Genomic DNA, 20910 nt, shown 5'->3' on the forward strand with positions numbered 1-20910 from the left:
TGCTTATTTTGAGTAAAAAAAATCGCAGAAGGTGAGTTGTAGTTTGTGACTGATTAAATTTTTCTTTATATTCTGTCAGTTTTTCCCCGACCACTATTCCCCTCTCCCCATCCACTTCAGATTTAGATATGATCCTGGAATCCCCACTCCCTAGTTTGCCGTGCTGTGAGCAAATTTGGGTGATGGGTCTGCCGACAGGCAACTTCTTGCAAGGAAATTAGTTTGGAAGCAGGAGTTGAAACATTCCTGCTGGGAAATTGCCAGTAACTAAAGGATAACGCTTATATGTTGGTTATGCCGTGACAATGATGACCTCAGATGAGTTGTGGCAAATGAGCTAGTTGGGAGACCATGAACTGTATTCCAAAATGCGAAAGCACAATGTATATCTTATATTCTGAAACTCGTTAATAATCCATCAAGTTAAATCGAAGAAAATCACAACCGTGAAGGAGGTCTGGATACCCGGTCTTAATTAGCATAGATTTTGACGATTTTACTTCTCCGTTTACTCCTTAGTTTTTGTTTCGATGAGAAGATATATCAAACACTCGAGACAGTGTTTCATCGGCTATCCAACATGACATCCCATTTTCGTCAAAAATACTCCGCTCCGCGTCGTATTTTCAACTCTCTTCTCGGTGTTTGGAAATTCCGATGAAACATTGTCTCTCATGTTTGATATATTACTTCAAAAGCTACAGATCAAAATGAAGTAAGTGTTATGCGCCGGAAACCAAATTCACGAAACTCTCCTAAACTAGAATACATCGTTAAGTATTGCCAGCTGTTTCAACACTGTCATTGATACTTTAATTTAAAAACATGTTCATGCTTTCGTCAACGTCCCCATGATCACTTCAAAGTCTCTCAGCTATTAATCTAAATCATTTTTCTATATAGGATGACCTTCCATGTTTGAATACCCTCCCCACCCTTGCTACGGACAGACTAGCGTGTTAATCATGCTCTTGCTGGCTTCTTTCTCTAGGTTTATACAGTACTGCATGCCCATTTGCCTTTTCTAAGCGCATTGTTATCTCGTATGGTGAGATCTGCTTGATGGAAGAACTGCTCTGTGGCTTTTGAGCTGCTTTAGTATCTGAAAACAATAAAAGGAGAATACATGAATAGGTCAAACAACGTTTCTCCATGTAAACAGGTCCATAGTTATAGTCAGCGATTACGCGTCGAAAGTGTAAAACGTAGCGAGATCTCGTAGTCTTGTAAACCTTCAGACACGTGTATATTTACGGTCTGTAGACGCGTTTACCCCGCCTTTCATCCACACACGACATATATCATGAATTCCGTTAATGCTTTCTTATGTGGCTGTAATTTCGTAAACGTAGATGGACAACATGAATATGAAACTATGCAAATGATGGTGCGGCTCACAATCTTGGCACATCAAGTAACCTATCCATGCTCAGTGTCAGTCTCTACCCAGTCTTCACCGTTTAAGATTCTTTTTGCCGTTCCTCTATGGACACGCGTTGCCGGTCGGTAAGCGAATGCCGAAGTCGTGCAACAAAGCAAAAACGAAAACAAAAGCAAAAAAAAAAATCATAGCCGTTCTTCTATGGACACGCGTTGCCGGTCGGTAAGCGAATGCCGAAGTCCTACGAAAAAGCAAAAACGAAAACAAAAGCAAAAAAAAAAAATCATAGCCGTTCTTCTATGGACACGCGTTGCCGGTCGGTAAGCAAATGCCGTAGCTTTAAATAAGTGAAACATCATACCTCGGTTGGCACCTGGAGCTGGCTTCATGTAGGAGCTATAATGACCTTGTGGCGTGTCAGTCAAGGAAAGCCCTTGTGCCAGATCCTTATAGCGTCGTGGTCTGGTACCACAGTCTACCCTCTCTGGCAGATCACAGTTCATTGTATCTGCTCGGAGAAGCTGGGGTGGAGCGCACTTCTGGCGGTGTGCTTTACCGATGTTACAGATGATGAATCCTGCGCAGTCGTCGGGGTCTGGGTACATGCCACTGTCTCTATTCGCGCAGAAATCTGAGCCGGCTGGAAAAAACAACAACAACAACAACTAACATGGGAGGGGGCATGCACCAGTTTCTTGATATATTATTTTAGAACGAAAATGTGCAAGTTAAAATGTGATTGAACTCTTCATCAAGAGAATTAGCACGTACAGCAAAAAAGAACCGAATCACGTTGTAAATAATGACAGAAATACATTTTGCTTTATTTCTGTCAACGTGTATGCAGATCATTACATTTTATTGTTTTCAAACTACTACCTAGATCAGTTTGATCCTAACAGAGGACGTTAACCTTGTTTGACCTTTTTGTTTCTGTTTATGAGGCCAGTGACCATGAAATTTGTATTAGCCTACATTGCACTGTACCGTCCTGTCCTGGCATGGCATTACATGCATGCAAAGCATTGGTCTGGTCACTCTTTTCTAACTGGAGACCGCATTGACTGCTCACGGAAAATAATTGGAATGCAAAACAAAACAGGTCGTAAGAAATAAAACAAATATGGAACATTTAATCAAAAATATTGTGTTCCCGCTTTGGAATCATAATTAAAACATAAAATAATGTCCGGTGCACAAAGCGCGATAAACGTTTAAAAGAGAAACTTATACTGGGTTTGGGTCAACCGAGTTTGATCAGTCACAATAATCAAAATGATATATAACTTTCCTTAACATTCAAGTTTTTATTGTGGCTCATGAAGCTCGGTTGAGCCCAGAAAATGTAGTCTACTTTTAAACTTTTACTGCGCTTTGAGCACAAGAAATTATGTTATATTTTAGAAATGGAATTCGTGGCGCCTCTTAAATTTACATTTAGCGCCAAAATTGGGTTAGCCTCTTTCAGACGTTCAGTTAGTTGGAGCGCAGCTCCAAAAAAACGGCCAGCGAAAAAATAGGGGAGGAGCGCGGCGAGAGAAAAGCGAAAGAACGCGTTCTTTCCCTTTCTCTCGCCGAGCTCCTGCAATATTAAGGAGCTTAAGCAAACCACGACGACGACGGCAACGAGAACGTCACTAAACAAAAGGTTTACTGAGCAAAACAATAGCTGTGCACGTGCGTCATAAATCTTTGTACATTTCCTTGCTGTCCTCTACAAAACAACAGCGTGAAATGACCAAGTTCTGCGTCGTCTACTGAACGTGGACGACGCTTGCTAATTTTTCATATTTTCATTTGGAACTGAACGTCGGCATTGCATATTTAGCCTGGATACGTTTTCAGAGCCATTGGCGTACCGAACAGATCTAGACAATCGCGAATTTCGCTGGGTAAAAAGATGTATCAATTCATTTTTTACTAAGCGTTGTCCTTGGCGTCGTCGCCGTCGTCTTTGCTTAAGCTCCCTAATTTTTCGCGCGCCGTTTTCCGCGCTGGGCCCCAACTAACTGAACACCTGAAAGAGGCTAAACTTGGGTCGCCGCTTCTGGCAACTCGCTTACCCGATGTCACGAGGTAGAACATTAGTTGTTCTGTTCTGAACAAGTAACATGATACAGGTTTTGTTATGCAGTATATGATTTTGGTTTTATACACGCAAATAATGGATCATATATAATCCAAGACAAACTGCTTTACCAGCTCCGCCCCCAGAGGAAGTACCAGGTGCTCCAACGCTTCCTGTAGTTGGCCCCGAGGGAGGGGAGGGTGGACCAGGAGGTGGTGATGGGGCGCTTGGCCCAGGACCTTCACCAGGAGCTGTCGTAGGCAAAGAAACGCAATAACATCTTTTTAAACATCACAAAGAATGAAAACAAATCATTGCAGTGAACTGCTTGCGGTTTATGCCACTCTATATCTCTTGCCGAAAAAAAAATCAGTTTTGTTTTGCTTATGATAATGTTTACAAGATTTTAGGAGGAAACAATTGATTATGTATGATACTTAAATTTACAATGGATATCAATGATACAAATACATCAAAAAAAACTGAGTTTTAACACGGGGATATTCTAAAAAGGTCTCAATATTTCGTGTTTCAGTTTCAAAACTGCTACATTACACTTAGAACCTTTCTCTTAAAAAAGCTCTCATATTCTACATTAAACACTGTCCTCTGCAGAGCACATTCGTCTACTTACCCATACCCCCTGCGGGATAAGGAGGTTTGTTTCCTTGGCCTGCGCATTTAATACTGCTTGGACCGGCTGAAAAGTTCAACAACAACAACACGTTAAATAAAATTATGCGACATTTTGTGGACAAATTTGCATAGCGTACACTCCGCGCTATGGTAGCGTTTCAATCCAACGCCCAGCTCGCCCCACGTATCTAGTTTCTTTTTTATGGACTTTCTGTGTTCAACCGACGCGTTTTCTGAGGCAATTTTTAATGCGCTTTAGGTTCCCTTTAAAAAAACTCATAGATCTTTAGCACTTTATTTGCACTCTACGGAATAGCTTACCGCCAAACGCAAATCCGGAAAACTGAACATCACTTAGAATATTTTTATCATTCTCCATGGATGGTAAGACCACTTCCCTCTGTTCTCCTGTCACCGCGGTCACTCGTACAGTCATGGGAAAGTCAACTTTACCCAGACCATCACCAGTAAAGTAATTGTCACTAGTCCTCTTGAGACAAGAATACTTTCCATTTTTAAGGATTTCCATACCAGCTACCGGAACTCTGAAAATTAATTGAAACTAAAAATGACCAACTTTAGCAAAAGCGAATAAGTAAGACTTGAGGGAAATTTATATATTAGCGAAATAAATATACGACGTTTCGACATCGTCGGATGTCATTTCAAGTAAATGTGTAGCTTAGTTTTTGTTACCAACTTGCAACATATTTAATGTGGTTTTTCAAATAACTTTTTAGCCAACGATGTGAAAGAATCTAGAGTGCAATTCACCGAAACTTGCTTCTGACTTCTAATATCTCAAAAAATATTTTTTTTAGTACAAAGTTGAAATGAAAGGTCATTTTAACAAGTTAGATCTGATGTGGAAAAGTGCAAAAGGGAACATGGATGCTTTGCTTAACACATGAAGAGGAACGAGAAAAACCACAATTCATCAAGCTCGTCACAAGAGCTTAGTGGACTGCCTTTTCTATCTCCTTTATGTAAATGTAGGCAAAAAATAATGACAGGGGAAACATTTCTCAGTCTATGGTTAGAAATAGATATTGCAACATTTGGGACTCAACAGTCACTCGCGCATCTTATGCGCGTATGTAATGAAGATATCATTTGTTTATGGTAAATGGTTTGAACCCAGGAGTATCAGTAGTTCGTATAGTAAGATCGTGCGGGTGAGGATAGTTCTGAAAAGAACTGTTGTTGGTAACTGACGTTTCGACAACCTGGGCGGACTAAATTACGAAAATAAATGGTGATCTTACTTGATGTTTCGCGCTTGCAATTTGACATACCACGGGTTGCTTCCAGTAAATCTGAACATGATGTTGCCATCCTTACCCGGGACAATTGGACAGTCAATGGCTTTTGTTTCGATATCCCATCTACCGTCACCAGGGATATACAGGTCATAGCCACCTGCAGTCAACAGGGGTCGTTCAGTCGCGAACAAAATATGGCGGTTGATCGGATGGCTTCTTTGTAACTTCATTCCATGCATATTTAATACTCTACTTCGGTAGTTTTCTTACCTTTTTACCGTTTGAAATCATTATATAATCTCGATATCCAATTCTAAAAGACAGTTGTTTGTATGCAAATATAACCCCAATTTAAGGCTTCTTCGCCCTGGTCCTACCGTTGTGTGACCGGAAAGGGAAGGAAATAAGTTTTTTCAACCTTAAAACCCTTTAACCTTATAAAGTGTTTTCTCATGACGTCACGGTGGCTACATTGATACTAACTTGATGTGGCGGCCATGACGGAATCATTAAAGGAGCTCAGTCGCGGTATTTTGATTCAGTTTGTCCACATACAAAATTACCTTTAAATGGTAGGAAACCTGAAAATAACAGTTTAATAAGATGGAAAAACACCAAAGACATAATGATAAACCATAAACGAACAGGGATGGCTAAGGATGGAGAAGATTAACACGGATTTGAAAAATTGAGGCTAAACTTTTCAATATGCGCAAACCGTGACTGTGCTCCTTTAATGCTTGGGTGAAAGACTTTTGTTAGTTTACATTCCTGACAAGGCCCTAAACTTCTTGAGCCAAACCAATCCTGTGGGAGTTGAATTTTTTTCACTTCAGTGGTCTACATTGCAAAGCAATCACTCTGGTTATTTTATGCTCATATGAAAATCACCTTTGCCACAGCCTCCACACAAATCGTGAACAATGGCTTTGGTAACTCCAGTGACGGGATCTAATCCACTTCCTTTTCCTGAACCTGTAATTTCCACGCACATTCCACAGCCGAGAGATTTTTGAAAGTCATCTGAACCTGCAGCCACTCTTATCCAACCGGGCTGAGAAGACATTGGGGAGAGTGGATCTAAAGCGCATGCGCCACCTCCGGGGTAGTCGCCGTAGTAGGTAGCCTAGAAATAAGAAAGATTGTCAGTTTACAAAAACTTACCCTGGGCTATTCGAAACCAGATGTACGTTAAAAAGTCTCTGGAAAACTGGATAATGGAAATAAGCCTTCACTTGTTGAGATGATACAACAATGATTTATCACATTCAGCCTCTCTGCAAGTGTCTTTTTTCACCCCTTCATGTTAAATCACGATATAAAAGTGCATCTGAGCAGCAATAACCAATCATCGAAGCCCTAAGAAGCTTTCCATTCAGTTAGACCAGAAATTCCCTTTTTCACATTTCGGAAATTCCTGGTGGCGAATGGAATAACATTTTCTGGAATTTTAGTAAGAGAAGACAAACTTCGCGAGGGATACCCAAATTTTCAAAAATTTCTCACCGTGCAATTTGATTCTCCTTCCGTGATTTTCGGAGCTTTCGGTTTAGTAGCTCGCATTTTGGAATAGCGATATATATTTTATATAGAAAATTTACTCTTTCCTTTAAAAATTTCCTGGAGGTTATCGGGGGTCAAATGGAAAGTGCCCATTTTATCATGTTAAATAGAATAGCATCAAATACGAAAATTGTTAAAGTATATTCTAGAATATTAATTTGTATGCATCACAGTTAATTTGTATGACATCACGTAGTTGTTAATTAGAAAATAAAATATTTCATGAAGACGGTGAGAATGAAAGGAGCGTTTTTTTTCCCACCTCAGATTTGTACGTTTGTTTGTGCCTTTTGTAAATGTATTCAGCACTAGAGACATCAGTGGCTCGTTTGTGTACAGTATGTTCCTGTACGGTAAGAAACAACAACGATAAAAATTAGTCATAATAAATAAACACACTTTTAACTAGTTAATCGAGTTTTATCGAGTTTAACATCTTTATAATTTACCTCCCGGTTTTCTTCCGCTGGAAATTGCTTTATGTTGCCATTGCAAGTGATTTCCTGAAAATAACAAGACATGTGAGGTTAGAAAAGTATTTGAATTACAATATTTAGGGACCAAGTCACAGCAATAGTAGTTGGTTTTCATGCGGGTCGTTCTATATCCTGGTCGAATTTGAATTTAAAAAAAAATGCAGAAAGCGAAAAACCGGAGAACCCAGAGAAAAAAACCCTTAGAAAACCAAAACCAAACTCAACCTGCACATGAACACAGTACGGAATTGAACCCGGTCAACATAGGTGAAAGACAAGTGCTTTCACCACCTCTCGACAATGTAAGCTACAGATTAATCAACCTGGTCACTCGAGAAAAAGACCACACAGTTATTATGACTTATCTTCTGGGAAAGGTCTTCTTCACAACGTTTATACAGTAATTTTAAATTTAATCATTTTTGGGGCAGGGGTACTCCGGGAAAAAAAAATGGAGGGGTGTGCAGCCCGCCTCCCAAAACCCTTAGCCTATTTAAGACAAAAATTTGCAACTTTCCCTTCCCTATTTATGACCAGAGATTTGATGCCCTATTTAAGACATGTCCCCTGTTTCAGACCTGACTTATAATTAGGTCCCTAGTAAAGTTGTTAAAGATGATTTCCAGTCCGTACTGAGCACTCTCAAGAGTTTGTTTGCGCTTTTATACGATACGATACCTTTTGGGTCCTCACATACCTATACAGCCCATACAAGCGAGTAGTGCCCCCCCCCCCCCCCTCGTCCCCTGGGCATTCTGATAACCTGATGTCAACAAAGGGAGAAAAAAAAAAGTACAGTATAAGGTACTTTCGTCTTTTATCAGAAATACTTCTTTTGCTGTTGTTGTTGCTGTTGTTGTTGTTGTTGTTTTTGTTTTTTATCATAGCCAGTACCATTACTTTTTTTACCTGGTTTTTATCGCTCATTATATTGGAGAAACTATTATGGGACAGATCACAGCATGACGGGACTTAAAATTATTATATTTTAATTGTTAGTATGTTCGAGTTGTACACTGGCATTGTCTGTTGCCTATAGGTAAAATTTACTGCATACAAATGTTAACAAAATAGCATTCATTATAATATTTCAAGATAATTTACCTTAAGAAGAAATCCAAGAACGAAGAGTACAAAATATTCCCGGCATATTCCATGGTGATATCGATCCATTTTAACCTGCCGAAGACGAAAAGTAATCCATTGAAAAATGTAAAAGGTCACTACGTTTTAAAAGCTACGATAAAGCAGTAGATAAATAGTGTTATTTTACTAGTGTTTTAACTTGCCACTGCAGTTTTTGCTTTATGTTGCAGCGATGAAACAATAACTAAATCGACTTAAAATCCAATAAAAATAACAAACTAACGCTTTGTTCTCTGTGACAATAGCACTTGAAAATTTACACAAACCACCATAATGCCACCAAAACCAAATAAATCCTCTTCAATCGTTGATCATCTGCTTCAGGTGATGCAGGACAAATTTAATTGAGCTGCCGTCTTTGAGTGACGTGTTTGATCACTCGTTCAAAGATATAGAAAATAAAAAATAAATATATGTGTTCTTGTCAAGCTCTTCGTTTAGGAAATGAAACGAAGTTAGTGTGTTCAACACATCAACGTCTAGAGACACACTTGATTTTGTTCAAAATACCTTGATATATCAATACTCTCCGCAGACAAAAACACAAGTTATTCAATATAGGGGCAACGGGAACATGGAAGTAATTACATACATGTAGGCTGTTAACTATTTCGCCCCTTAGGAATGCTGAGACGTTTGGAAATATCAGCTTCAACTGGACTGAATACGAGATTTTTAAATACTGATCCGTTCCGCTGATAGATTCTTGCTGGTTGAGAAAATTACTTTCAGTAGCTTTCCTGTTGGGAAATTATCACTGAAATCATTGATATCATTACTTTGGGGCTCCATCGATCAAAATCGAGAAAATATCAATGTGTGCTTCCAACATGTACGCACTATCCAGTCAGTTGTTTGACACGAGTCTGGTGCAATATTTGTTGAATAAACTGATGGTTTGACTCAGCTGGGTGAGAAACGGGGAAAGTTTATTTAGCTTGGTGGGGAAGTTCCTAACCATCACGTTGGGAGAAAGCAACACATTACTTTTTTTTTCTAAAACGCAGAAAAAAGAACAAAACATATGCCTCAGAAATACGTCTTATTTCTCTGTTGTAACTGGAATAATGCATCAGTTTAGCAAGAGAGGATGAAGAGTACGAGAGTTAATCCTCACTATAGGCGTTATTCCTAAGATAATCCTTCCCAGGTTATTTTTAGATTATTCTTGGTTTCGGGAATCTCAGGAGAGTCTAGAAATAGCCCTCTCCCCTTCTGGGACATGAATTTTGTTTATGTGGACAGCTCAAGTTCCCAGTCAACGCAGGTGGTAACGTTATCCGTGGAGGACTTAGAAACAGCTTGAAAGGGATTCGTCTGGGAATACACTCTCTGGTAATTACTCTTCCCCTTCTTCCTTCATGTCCTCTCTTAATATCTTAGTAAACATTTTCGATGGATGCCTCTGAATAAAGGAGACGAGTAGTCTGCTTCTTGAGTATACACTCTAACGGATTAAAAGAGACCTAAAACAAAAAGATACATAGCGATTCATAAAAGAGAACTGATGGACCGCAGTTCTATAATTATTACCTACCCGGGAGTTCACTCTCACATCGATATATCCGTTTTGCCAGGCGAGAGGAATCAAACACGACAGAATGCGGTATAATGGGAAAGTCGAACACCAGGACATCATTCATTATATATTCGCTTATATGTATTGATTAAAATTTTCCAGCCGTGCTGGGAAACAAGAATATCCTACATTTAGACAATAGGAGAATCAGGAAAAAAAATACGATCAAAAACATCGCATTCTAGCTGTCAACTTTCCAGACATTCATCGTTTACCTCAAAACTCAAATCGACGGAAAAAGACACTCTTATTTGAGCAGTTACACAAGCCTTCAAAAACAATCAAAGAAAGCGAGCAGGTTTTCAAGAATCGATTCAACTGAAATATCTGACTGGCAACTGTGCAAACAAGACGAATGAAATATTGAATCTTCGTCATTTCCTTGTGTATAGTTGGAACAAATTTGCCATTTAGCTGTCACAGTTATCAACACAACAAACTTCACCTAACAATCAATCACTGACGCGTGGTCGTAATGCCTGTTCCAGCACCCTTTTTTCTTTTTCGCCTTCTTCCTGATAAGTGATACATCATTTCACTAAAGCCGCAGTCAATTCTTCAGATTTGGATGAGTCAGTATCTGCTAACTAGTGATTTTCGAAATGCTGCCCAAAACGTGCTTCTGCTTGTTCTTTTGCTTATTGGTGCAGTCGAAGACAGTCTCTGCAAGCGATAGAGTTAATAAGGCTAGCCTTACATCAGTTCTGGATGACAAAACACCGCAGCTAGCCGACCAAACGTTTAACATTAACAACTGGGGCCTCGGAAATATTGAACGAAAGCTGCTGATCGATATCAAAGCCAAAATAGACTCATTGTCTGATAAAGGTATAACGCTTTATAACTCTCAATAAAGTCCATGAGCAGTTTAAGATAAATCTCACTCCTGACTTTAAATCTTCGTAAAATTTAACTCCATTTTGATTTGATTCTTCAGTTACCCGACCTGCTTGTCCAGAAGGTTGGGTTCTTCATGTAAAGTCTTGTTTTCTCATCATCAACATTCCAACCCTGAACTGGAGCGACGCGCGGAGAACTTGCCAGAATCTGGGAGGAGACCTCGCCATAATCAGGTCCGCTGAGGAAAATAACTTTATCTTTGGCCTGGTGAAGCAGCAGGACACAATCACATTTTATGGCGTGTGGCTTGGTTTTATCCGAAAGTCCGACAACAAGTTTTACTGGATTGACAACACTCCACTGAAGGGTCATTATTCTCCGTGGGGAAGTGGCGAGCCAAACAATGCGAATAACAACGAGTACTTTAGCAGCATGTTCGGAAAAGGAGGTAGAGCGGGAAAGTGGAACGACTTATGGTGCTCCCTGAAAGAGAGCCAGCTGAAGGACGCCCCAAGTATTCTGTGCCAGAAGAAGGCCAACTGAACTAACGGTGCTGCTATTTTTTCGATTTTACCGCAGAACTATATTAAAATCAAACTGTTTTGGCCGGGTTATAAGGTGTTTCGCTTATAGTACAGTAGTTATTGTCAGACAAGTCATCCTGTTGATTCCAATCGTTTTATCTTTTCGGTTGAGCTGCTGTGTGATTTGATGGCAGTAAAATAAAAGTGATGCATGGTTGCAATTGTCAAACCTTGCGATTATATATGTTCCTATTTAAAATTCCGTACCCGTATAAATTTTGGATTTGGAAGATCACTAAGTATTTGTAATGCGGTTTTGTATAGGGGTAAACAATTAGAACAACATCAAATATTTTAGAAAGATGACGAAAATCGATATTCCATAGAGCTAGTTTCGGGAACAAAACAAAAATGTAAAACATATACCACTAAAGATATACAACAACTAGGCAAATTAGAAAAGATATTCCCTGCAACAAGTATTGGTCAGTAAGCTGCAATCTGGACATCCTGCAGAAGTAGGACAATATATTCAAGAGCAAAATTGTGGTTAAAAGTTGTGGTTAAAAGTTGTGGTTAAAAGTTTATTTATTCAGTCATGAGCTTCGCTATACCAGGCTCGAGGTCAGCAATGACCGAATTTCATACTCAAACAGTGAAAAATTGTCACTGAAAAACTCGTGTTCACTTTTTGGGCAAAATTACAATAATGACTACCGTCATATCTGGCAAACGTATTCTACTAAAGCATTTACTGAACAAAAAGGGGTGGCATTTGCTGGTTTCGACACCAGAGGATCAAATTAAATTTGGGCCTTTGCGTGTACCAGGTCAGTGGCGGCCTCTGAGATAACCACCTCCTTTCACCCACTGCCAAGGTGGCCCGGCTGAGTCTCCCAAATGTAAGTCTTTAAAAAATACCAAGAGTGGATTTTGTAGGAGCTGGTACTTTTATTTTCTCTAAGAACGAGATTTATACTAAGAACGTATGTTACCTATGACAACCAATTACTGTAAGTCAAAACTAGAACGGCTCTGTTATTGTTGACTTACTCGATGTATTCATAAAATGTATTAACATCCGACTGATTAAAAATGAATGGGTCGGTCAGCATGGAATACGGTATTGAAATGAAAGAATTAAATAATACACATGGAAAAAAATTGGAGGAAGCAGTATTGAATAGATGATATAGATATCTGTAAATTTATATCACAAGGTTCTTCAAAATATTTTGCGCTACTTTTCACCGAACTGTTTACAATAACACGACTTGATTCTTTTTCTTGTTTCATTGATTGTACGCTTAACCTTTCTCTTTCTCGTCCTTCATAAATGATACATCATTTGGCTAAAGTGGCAATCAAACTTCATGCTTGGACCGATAAGTCAGTAGCTGATATTAAACTGAGAGATTTTCAAAATTGTTTCGCAAATCGAGCTTCATTTTAATCTTTTGCATTCTGGTGCAGTCGACGACTGGCTCTATCAACGGCAAAGCTAAATATACCCGCTTGAAAACGGCGTTTGGTGGCAAAACAATGCGGCGAGCTGACCAAACGTTTTACATCAACAACTCAGGCTGCGGGAAGATTGAACGAAAACTCTTGACTGATATCAAAGCCAAAATCGACTCTTTGTCTGACAAATGTAAATTGCCTTTAGTCCATAAGCGGTTCAAATTTTGTTCTGGCCTTAAATCAATCTCGTTCCTAGCTTTGATTACATCTTCGTAACTTTTAACTTCGTTTTGCCAGGCGAGAGGAATCAAACCGGACAGAATGCGGTGTAAGGGAAAGTCAAACACCAGGACATCATTCACATAGATTCGCTTCTATTTGTTGATTAAAATTTTCTAGCCGTGCTGGAAGCAAAAATATCCTACATTATATTAAACAATAGGAGAATCAAGGGAAAAAATGCAATCAAAAACATCACATTCCAGCTGTCGACTGTCCAGACATTCATCGTTTACCTCAAAACTCAAATCCACGGAAAAAAAGACACTCTTATTTGAGCAGTTACACAAGCCTTCAAAAGCAATCGAAAGAAGCGAGCGGGTTTTCAAGAATCGATTCAACTGAAATATCTGACTGGCAACTGTGCAAACAAGACGAATGAAATATTGAATCTTCGTCATTTTCTTGTATAGTTGGAACAAATTTGCCATTTAGCTGTCACAGTTATCAACACAACAAACTTCACCTAACAATGAATCGCTGACGCGTGGTCGTAATGCTGCTTCCAGCACCCTTTTTTCTTTTTCGTCTTTTTCTTCATAAGTGATACGTCACTTCACTAAAGCCGCAGTCAGTTCTTCAGATTTGGATGAGTCAGTATCTGCTAACTGAGTGATTTTCGAAATGCTGCCCAAAACGTGCTTCTGCTTGTTCTTTTGCTTATTGGTACAGTCGAAGACAGTCTTTGCAAGCGATAAAGTTGATAAGGCTAGCCTTGCATCAGTTCTGGATGACAAAACACCGCAGCTAGCCGAACAAACGTTTAACATTAACAACTGGGGCCTCGGAAATATTGAACGAAAGCTGCTGATCGATATCAAAGCCAAAATAGACTCATTGTTTGATAAAGGTATAATGCTTTATAATTCTCAATAAATTCCATGAGCAGTTTAAAATAAATCTCACTCCTGACTTTAGATCTTCGTAAAATTTAACTCCATTTTGATTTGATTCCTCAGTCGCCCGACCTCCTTGTCCAGAAGGCTGGGTTCTTCATGTAAAATCTTGTTACCTCATCATCAACGTTCCAACCCTGAACTGGAGCGACGCTCGGAGAACTTGCCAGAATCTGGGAGGAGACCTCGCCATAATCAGGTCCGCTGAGGAAAATAACTTTATCTTTGACCTGGTGAAGAAGCAGAAGACAGTTACAGATTGGGGCGTGTGGCTTGGTTTAACCCGAAAGTCCGACGACAAGTTCTACTGGGTGGACGACACTCCACTGGGGGGTCATTATTCTCCGTGGGCAAGTGGGCAACCGAACAATACAAATAACAACGAACATTGCGGCAACATGCTTGGCCAAGGAGGTACTGGGGGAAAGTGGAATGACTTATGGTGCTCCCTGAAAGAGTCCCAACTTAAGTACGCCCCAAGTATTCTCTGCCAGAAACAGTTCAACTGAACTAACGAAGCTGCTATTTCCTCTTTTACCGTCGACCTATCTTAAAATCAAACTTGGCTGGGTTAAAAGGCGCTTGTTATTGTTGGGCAAGTCATTAGCTTGATTGATCACGATCATTTTGTCTTTTTGCCTAAACTGCTGTGTAATTGACGTAAAATTAAAATAAAAGTGTACTTGCTTGCAAATTGTTAAACGCTGTGATTCTTTTCCTATTTAAAATTCTTGACCCAAACTGTTTGAAAAAAATTAAACAAACAATTATTCTTGTCACAAGGTCTGAAAAATTTTGTAAACGAAGCTTTCGACTGTATCGCATAGTCTTCATCAGCGATTAAAGTGAGCTCACGTTATCACGTGAATGCAAATTGTTTAATCACGTGACAACAGATGGTCAAAACTGGTGGGAAGATCATAGCCCCCGTCTCTGTTCAGTGTTGGGCGTTGACGTCTGATATGAATGGCCTCCTTGATTTTCCTTTTGATATCTACCGACTCTTTATCAAGAATCTTGACTCCTTCCCAGTCGATATTCGTGGTTACATTACACTGGCGAGACAGCGAGAACTCTGGAGAAGCGACTGGGTGAACATCAGAAACAAACAACATCTGCAATCCGGGAACACCAGTCTTAGGCCAACCACGAGATCGACTGGGAAGGAGTCAAGATTCTTGATAAAGAGTTGGTATATATCAAAAGGAAAATCAAGGAGGCCAGCCATATCAGACGTCAACGCCCAACACTGAACAGAGGCGGGGGCTGTGATCTTCCCGCCATTTTTGACCATCTGTTGTCACGTGATTAAACAATTTGCATTCACGTGACAACGTGAGCTCACTTTAATCGCTGATGAAGACTGTGCGATACAGTCGAAAGCTTCGTTTACAAAATTTTCCAGACCTTGTGAGAAGAATAATTGTTCGTTTATTTATACACCAAAGTCAAGAATGAGCGTACATAGTCATGAAAAAAATTGTTTTGCATTTGGAAGATCAAGTACTTTGACGCCATTTATACGGGGGTCAAGAATTATAACAACCAATGGGATGATTAAAATTTGAGGAAAAACGAAATTTCGTATAAGCAGTTTCGAGAATAATAAAAAATCACCTTAAAATATATATAATTACATGTACAGATCAACCAGTATTGGTCTGTTGGTTGCGATTCAAAGATCTCACTTGAAATGAAGTAACGTACGTCTGAACGGACATTACGGTAAAACTACACTTTTGTCCCTGCAAACAGATGTCTTACACATACTGGATAAAATAAGTTCTCAATACGCTTTAGCTAAACCGGTTTAAAACTGGTTTAAAGGCAGTGGCAAGTTCAAAGAGTGGCAATACATGTAAGATGGAAAATATTTATTTGGCTGGAATGAATAATATGAGATCATGTTAAATCTTGGTTGAAAAGAAGTAGACAACATCATTGCATATTTCACATTTTTAAACTTAAGGTGGCACAAAACACATCATGGAAATGAAGTAGAGATTACTTCATGGAAAATGCCAGCGTACGATTTTTATTCACGAGTCGAGTTTTCTGATACGTATCATCGAGTGAATAAAAATCGTACAAAACGTTTTCCATGCTGTAATGTGTTTATTTCATAGCTACTAAGATTTTTTCGTGTAGTATTTGGTAGACAAATTGCACAAATGGGACGATGAAAAACGTAAAAAATAGTTTAAAATCGCTCAACAACAACTCGCTTAATGAAAGCTTATAAAATTTACCAAACTTACTGTGTTCATCATATAGCAATTAAGTCAAATGTCTAGAAGCCTGTCGTCAGTTTTGAATTCCTACCTTCTGAGCCATTGCCCTCATTGAACCTTTGAGTTTGTTAACGCCAGCAGCGCCGGACTTTAACCAGCCTTTACTTGCGAGTGAGTCTGCCTTTGAAGTGTTGTTGTCTACGGCCAGGTAAAAGAGACCATCGTCTTAATTCATTTCCTCAGGTCTCTTCCTGGCAAAAAAACTTTGTAAACCGCGACAGGGTATCTTTCAGTTCCGTCGGTCGCAAACATTTTCGGTGGCACAGCTCTGTCATCGCTGTAGACTGATCCAGTTCCAGGTTTTGTCTGTCTTGCATTAAACTCCATATATACTCCACTCCGCTTGCCGTTTTGTGTAGCTTTACATCTCCTCAGCACACATCACGATGTCCTTTTCACCCACGGAGTCCAAAGTGAAGAGTGTTGTTTAACCAGAACGTGTTTAAAAGTGTTTCGGGACTACAAAAACCGTGCAAACCCTTGTCGTATTCTTCGCTTGTCAAAGCTACCGATGCGTTGGGTTTATTCCCTTTTCCTTGCTTCTTTAGCCGTTTTTGCTTGGATTGAAGAACTTTCTGGTTTTCCCAAAGACCAAGTCCTTGATTATGCTGGCAGAATAGCCCTTTTTCTTCAAGTGTCGTTCCAAGCTGGCAATTAAGCTTCGAAGCTCGTACTCGGTGTCATGTTTAGTGCGGACGGAGATAATAAATTGGCCAATGTATTCATTCAGCTCAACGGCTGAAATGTCTTCAATTTTCTTAACTTCGTCCTTCGTTTTCAAAAATCTCTCACGCAATCTTACATCTCGTTCAGTTTCTTGGGCGGTATTCCTGTTTTCTTGTTCTAAAATAACTGAGCAAACAGAAGCAAACCTTCCCTCGGCCATTTTTCAAAGCATGCGGGGTTTTGTGCAACGGCTCTCGGATGACGTTCTCTTCAGTACGTTCATTCATCATTATTGAAATTTCGTCGTTTGCGTTGCTGATTGGACAAAAGATATTTTTTTTCACGGTGAAATTTTGTCGTTCGTGCTCCTGGTTGGCTCCATTTAGAATCAGTACGAAGTTTATTCACTATGATTTTCGTGGGTAAACCTCAGTACCTATGAACTAAATGATGATTTCAAACGCCTAATGCCGAGAAAATTTGTGCGCGGTAACGCAGCAAATTCAACTTCTTGTGCTAAGTTAATCTAATCGTTTGTATGTATTTTAATGCTCTTGTCGCAGCTTGTGACACTCGAAGAACTGGCTTGTTTGGCCGAAAGACCTCGACACAATAAGAGCGGATGAACAACACCTACAGGCAAGTCAGCAAAACGCGCAGTCCCAATTTTGGATATTTGTCATGACGTTCGCAGAAAGTCGGGTGATGAGTTTAATACTCCCCAAAAGTGGGTTAGTGAGGAAGACAAAGGAAAAATTGGTCATGAATCATGAAAAGGAATTGTTAACAATTAGCAGCGCTACCCAAGTTGACAGTTGCTTATAGATGAACAAGTCCACCCAACTGTTTCTTTTAATACTAAATAACTTTTCTCTTGGGAAATTATGCTTGAAATCATTGAAATTATTATTTCGGATTGAAATTATTGAAAATTATTGATCATTGAAATTATTATTATGGATCAAAATCCAGACAAAATGGGCTGAGACACACTATCCACTCAGTTGTTTAACACAAGTGATGGCTGATCTAGTGCAATATTTGCTGAATAAACTAATGGTTTTACTCAGCTGGCTGGGAAACTTGAAAAGTTTATTTAGCTTGCTGGGGATCTTCTTAACCATCAAGCTAGGAGAAAGCAAAACATATACACTTTTTTTCCTACAGCGCAGAAAAATAGGAAAAAAATTTGCTTCAAAAATGAGTCTTATTTCTGTGTAGTAGGTAAAACAATGCATGAATTTAGCTAGAGGGGACAAAGGGTGCGAGAGTTAATCCCCGATATAAGCCATATTTCCATGATAATACCTGTCAAGTTTTTTTTTAATTATTCTCGGCTGTGGGAATCCCAGGAGGATCCCTCCGGTGACACGAATTTTACTTGACGTGGACAGCACTATATATAGGATTTAAAAAGAAAAAAGATTTAAAAAGCGTTTAAAAGAATTAAGAAATTTAAAACAAAACGGATGTATAGGGATTTGTAACAGAGAAGGTCAGAGAGGTAAAGCTGAAGTGTACATCCGCCAGCAAAGTGGCCCATTAGGCTGTTGGTTATCTCCGGTTTCGGTAGCATGAAGCGACTAGGAGTATTTCTACCCCCACTGGTTGGAATGCCAGTCTATAGCAGGTCACCCCGCAGCATTAAATTCGCCGGTACCCATTTATACACCTGGGTAGAGAGAGGCACTGTGAGAGTAAAGTGTCTTGCCCAAGAACACAACACAATGTCCCCGGCCAGGACTCGAACCCGCACCGCTCGATCCGGAGACGAGCGCACTAACCATGAGGCCACTGCGCCTCCACACACTTGAGCAATAAAACAAGCCTTCAAAAACAATCGAGAAACGCGTGCTGGTTTTCAACTGAAATATCTGACTATGCGTTCCTGGCAACTGTGCAAACAAGGCAATTCCTTTTAATAGTTTCAACTTATGATAAGCCATTTTGCTGTCACAGTTATCAACACGACACACTTCTGCTAACAATGAATCGCTGTCGTTTGGGCGTAAGGCCACGTCAACGAGTCTTTTGACGTGTTGGTTTACTGCTGGTTTCTTGCATCTTTTTCTTTTTTTCTGCTTCTTCTTCTTGTTTTTAAGTGATATACATCATTGCACTAAAGCCACAGTCACATCTTCGGACTTGCATCAGTCAGTACCTGTAAATTTGGTGATTTTCGAAATGCTGCCCAAACAAACGTGCTTCTGTTTGTTCTTTTACTTCCTGGTGACTGTTTCTGCCAGCGATAAAGTTAATAAGGCTAGCTTAACATCAGTTCTGGATGACACAACACCGCAGCTAGCCGAACAAACGTTTAACATCAACAACTGGGGCCTCCAAAATATTGAACGAAAACTGCTTGCCGATATCAAAGCCAAAATAGACTCATTGTCTGATAAAGGTAAATTGCTTTATAACTCTAAACAAAGTCCATAACCAAGGTAAGATAGATCTCTCTCCTGTCTTCAGATCTTCATTAATATAATCTCATTTTCACTTGATTTTCAGTCACTAGACCCGCTTGCCCAGAAGGTTGGGTTGTTCGTGGAAAGTCTTGTTTCCTCGTCATCACCATTCCAACCCTGAAATGGAGCGACGCTCGAAGAACTTGCCAGAATCTGGGAGGAGACCTCGCCATAATCAGTTCCGCTGAGGAAAACAACTTTATCTTTGACCTGGTAAAGAAGCAGAAGACAATCGCAGATTGGGGCGTGTGGCTTGGTTTAACCCGACAGTCTGACAACAAGTTCAACTGGGTTGACGACACTCCACTGGAAGGTCATTACTCCGCGTGGGCGAGAGGAGAACCGAGTAGTCCGAATAACGAGTACTGTAGCAACATGTTTGGCGCGGGAAGCAGACAAGGAAAGTGGAATGACTTATTATGCTCCCTGAAAGAAGCCCAGCTAAAGTACGCCCCAAGTATTCTTTGCCAGAAGCAATCCAACTGAACTAGGCATGCTGTTATTTTCTCTATTTTGCCAAAGAATTGTATTAAAATCAAACTTGGTTTTGTTGTAAGGCATTCAGTCGCTTCTTATTGTTGGACAAGTCATTATCTTGACTGATCACGATCATTTTCTCTTTTCCTTTGAACTCCCGTGTACCTGGAGTAGAATTTAAATGGATGTGTACTTGCTTGTAAATTGTTAAACGCTGTGAATGTTTTTTTTTTCTTATTTGGGTGCCATTGTCGGAGAAAACCGGGCACAATCAAAAGATCGAGGTCGGCCGTTTACATTCATCTTCAGGTTCACAGTATAAAAGCTATCCGAAAAGATTGACAACCATGACATTTGCCTAAGTAGGCGTTCGATTTTCTTCGAGATATCACCACATCATGATTTTGGCGTCTCAAGCGGTCTAAAATGACCGAAATTACGGGCCACTTTAGGTGAGTTTAAAAGATACTTTTTACAAATTCCAGAAACTCTTACTTCCGTGCGACAATAGTTGTTTCCTTATTAGTTGACTGAGATATATTAGAGGTCTTTCGCTTTAATTCTACGGCTTTTCAAGATGTGCCAACTTTCGTCTCCGCATTAATGAGCGTGACCCAAATTTTAGCCATTTTCAGCGAGTCGCTCTTCAAAAGTGTGCCACTTTATTGCCATACAAAAACATTTTCTGGTAGTCTTTTTTACTCCTATCAATGTCCAGTTTAGTTAAAAATGGTATCTACGGGCAGATTGGAGTAGTTCCTCTCGCAAAGTCCAATAAAAATCATCAGTCAGAAATATTTCCCGCCGAATGTTTAGCGAACAATATCACTTTATTCCGATTTTCTGCGATTGCTACCCATGATTTAATGAAAGATCTACAAATAAGTAGTTAAATGG

General features: G+C 39.7%; 4 protein-coding genes and 1 pseudogene across 5 annotated transcripts; 3 read left to right on the top strand and 2 right to left on the bottom strand.

Annotated features, from left to right (window-relative positions):
- Window positions 1-338: 338 nt before the first annotated feature.
- On the bottom strand, window positions 339-10282 carry LOC110064976 (uncharacterized). 2 transcript variants are annotated; one of them, XM_089291436.1, is made up of 11 exons: window positions 10070-10282; window positions 8491-8565; window positions 7360-7413; window positions 7173-7256; window positions 6239-6473; window positions 5351-5504; window positions 4407-4630; window positions 4084-4149; window positions 3581-3700; window positions 1743-2021; window positions 339-1102 (listed from the first exon to the last, which is right to left on the bottom strand). In XM_089291436.1, the coding sequence occupies exons 1-11, from the start codon at window positions 10169-10171 to the stop codon at window positions 960-962; spliced, it is 1536 nt and encodes a 511-aa protein (XP_089147562.1). In that variant the 5' UTR covers window positions 10172-10282; the 3' UTR covers window positions 339-959. The 2 variants fall into 2 exon arrangements, with proteins under 2 accessions (XP_089147562.1, XP_089147563.1); XM_089291437.1 differs by lacking the exon at window positions 10070-10282 and adding an exon at window positions 8660-8720.
- Window positions 10283-10613: 331 nt separating this feature from the next.
- LOC110064992 (perlucin-like protein) lies at window positions 10614-12602 on the top strand. The gene is made up of 2 exons (XM_089291439.1): window positions 10614-10940; window positions 11044-12602. Exons 1-2 carry the CDS (start codon window positions 10714-10716, stop codon window positions 11492-11494), a joined length of 678 nt encoding a protein of 225 aa, XP_089147565.1. The 5' UTR covers window positions 10614-10713; the 3' UTR covers window positions 11495-12602.
- A 1014-nt stretch (window positions 12603-13616) lies between these two features.
- Window positions 13617-14805, top strand: LOC149111310 (perlucin-like protein). Its single transcript, XM_089291438.1, has 2 exons — window positions 13617-14065; window positions 14175-14805. The coding sequence occupies exons 1-2, from the start codon at window positions 13840-13842 to the stop codon at window positions 14618-14620; spliced, it is 672 nt and encodes a 223-aa protein (XP_089147564.1). The 5' UTR covers window positions 13617-13839; the 3' UTR covers window positions 14621-14805.
- Window positions 14806-16456: 1651 nt separating this feature from the next.
- Window positions 16457-17896, bottom strand: LOC149111311 (uncharacterized; annotated as a pseudogene).
- Window positions 17897-19097: 1201 nt separating this feature from the next.
- On the top strand, window positions 19098-20096 carry LOC149111312 (perlucin-like protein). Its single transcript, XM_089292253.1, has 2 exons — window positions 19098-19472; window positions 19580-20096. The coding sequence occupies exons 1-2, from the start codon at window positions 19253-19255 to the stop codon at window positions 20020-20022; spliced, it is 663 nt and encodes a 220-aa protein (XP_089148379.1). The 5' UTR covers window positions 19098-19252; the 3' UTR covers window positions 20023-20096.
- Window positions 20097-20910: the final 814 nt, after the last annotated feature.

Source organism: Orbicella faveolata, unplaced genomic scaffold (genome assembly GCF_042242905.1).
Source record: "Orbicella faveolata isolate gen_17 unplaced genomic scaffold, um_ofav_v1 contig_24, whole genome shotgun sequence".
NCBI classification, from domain to species: Eukaryota; Metazoa; Cnidaria; class Anthozoa; order Scleractinia; family Merulinidae; genus Orbicella; species Orbicella faveolata.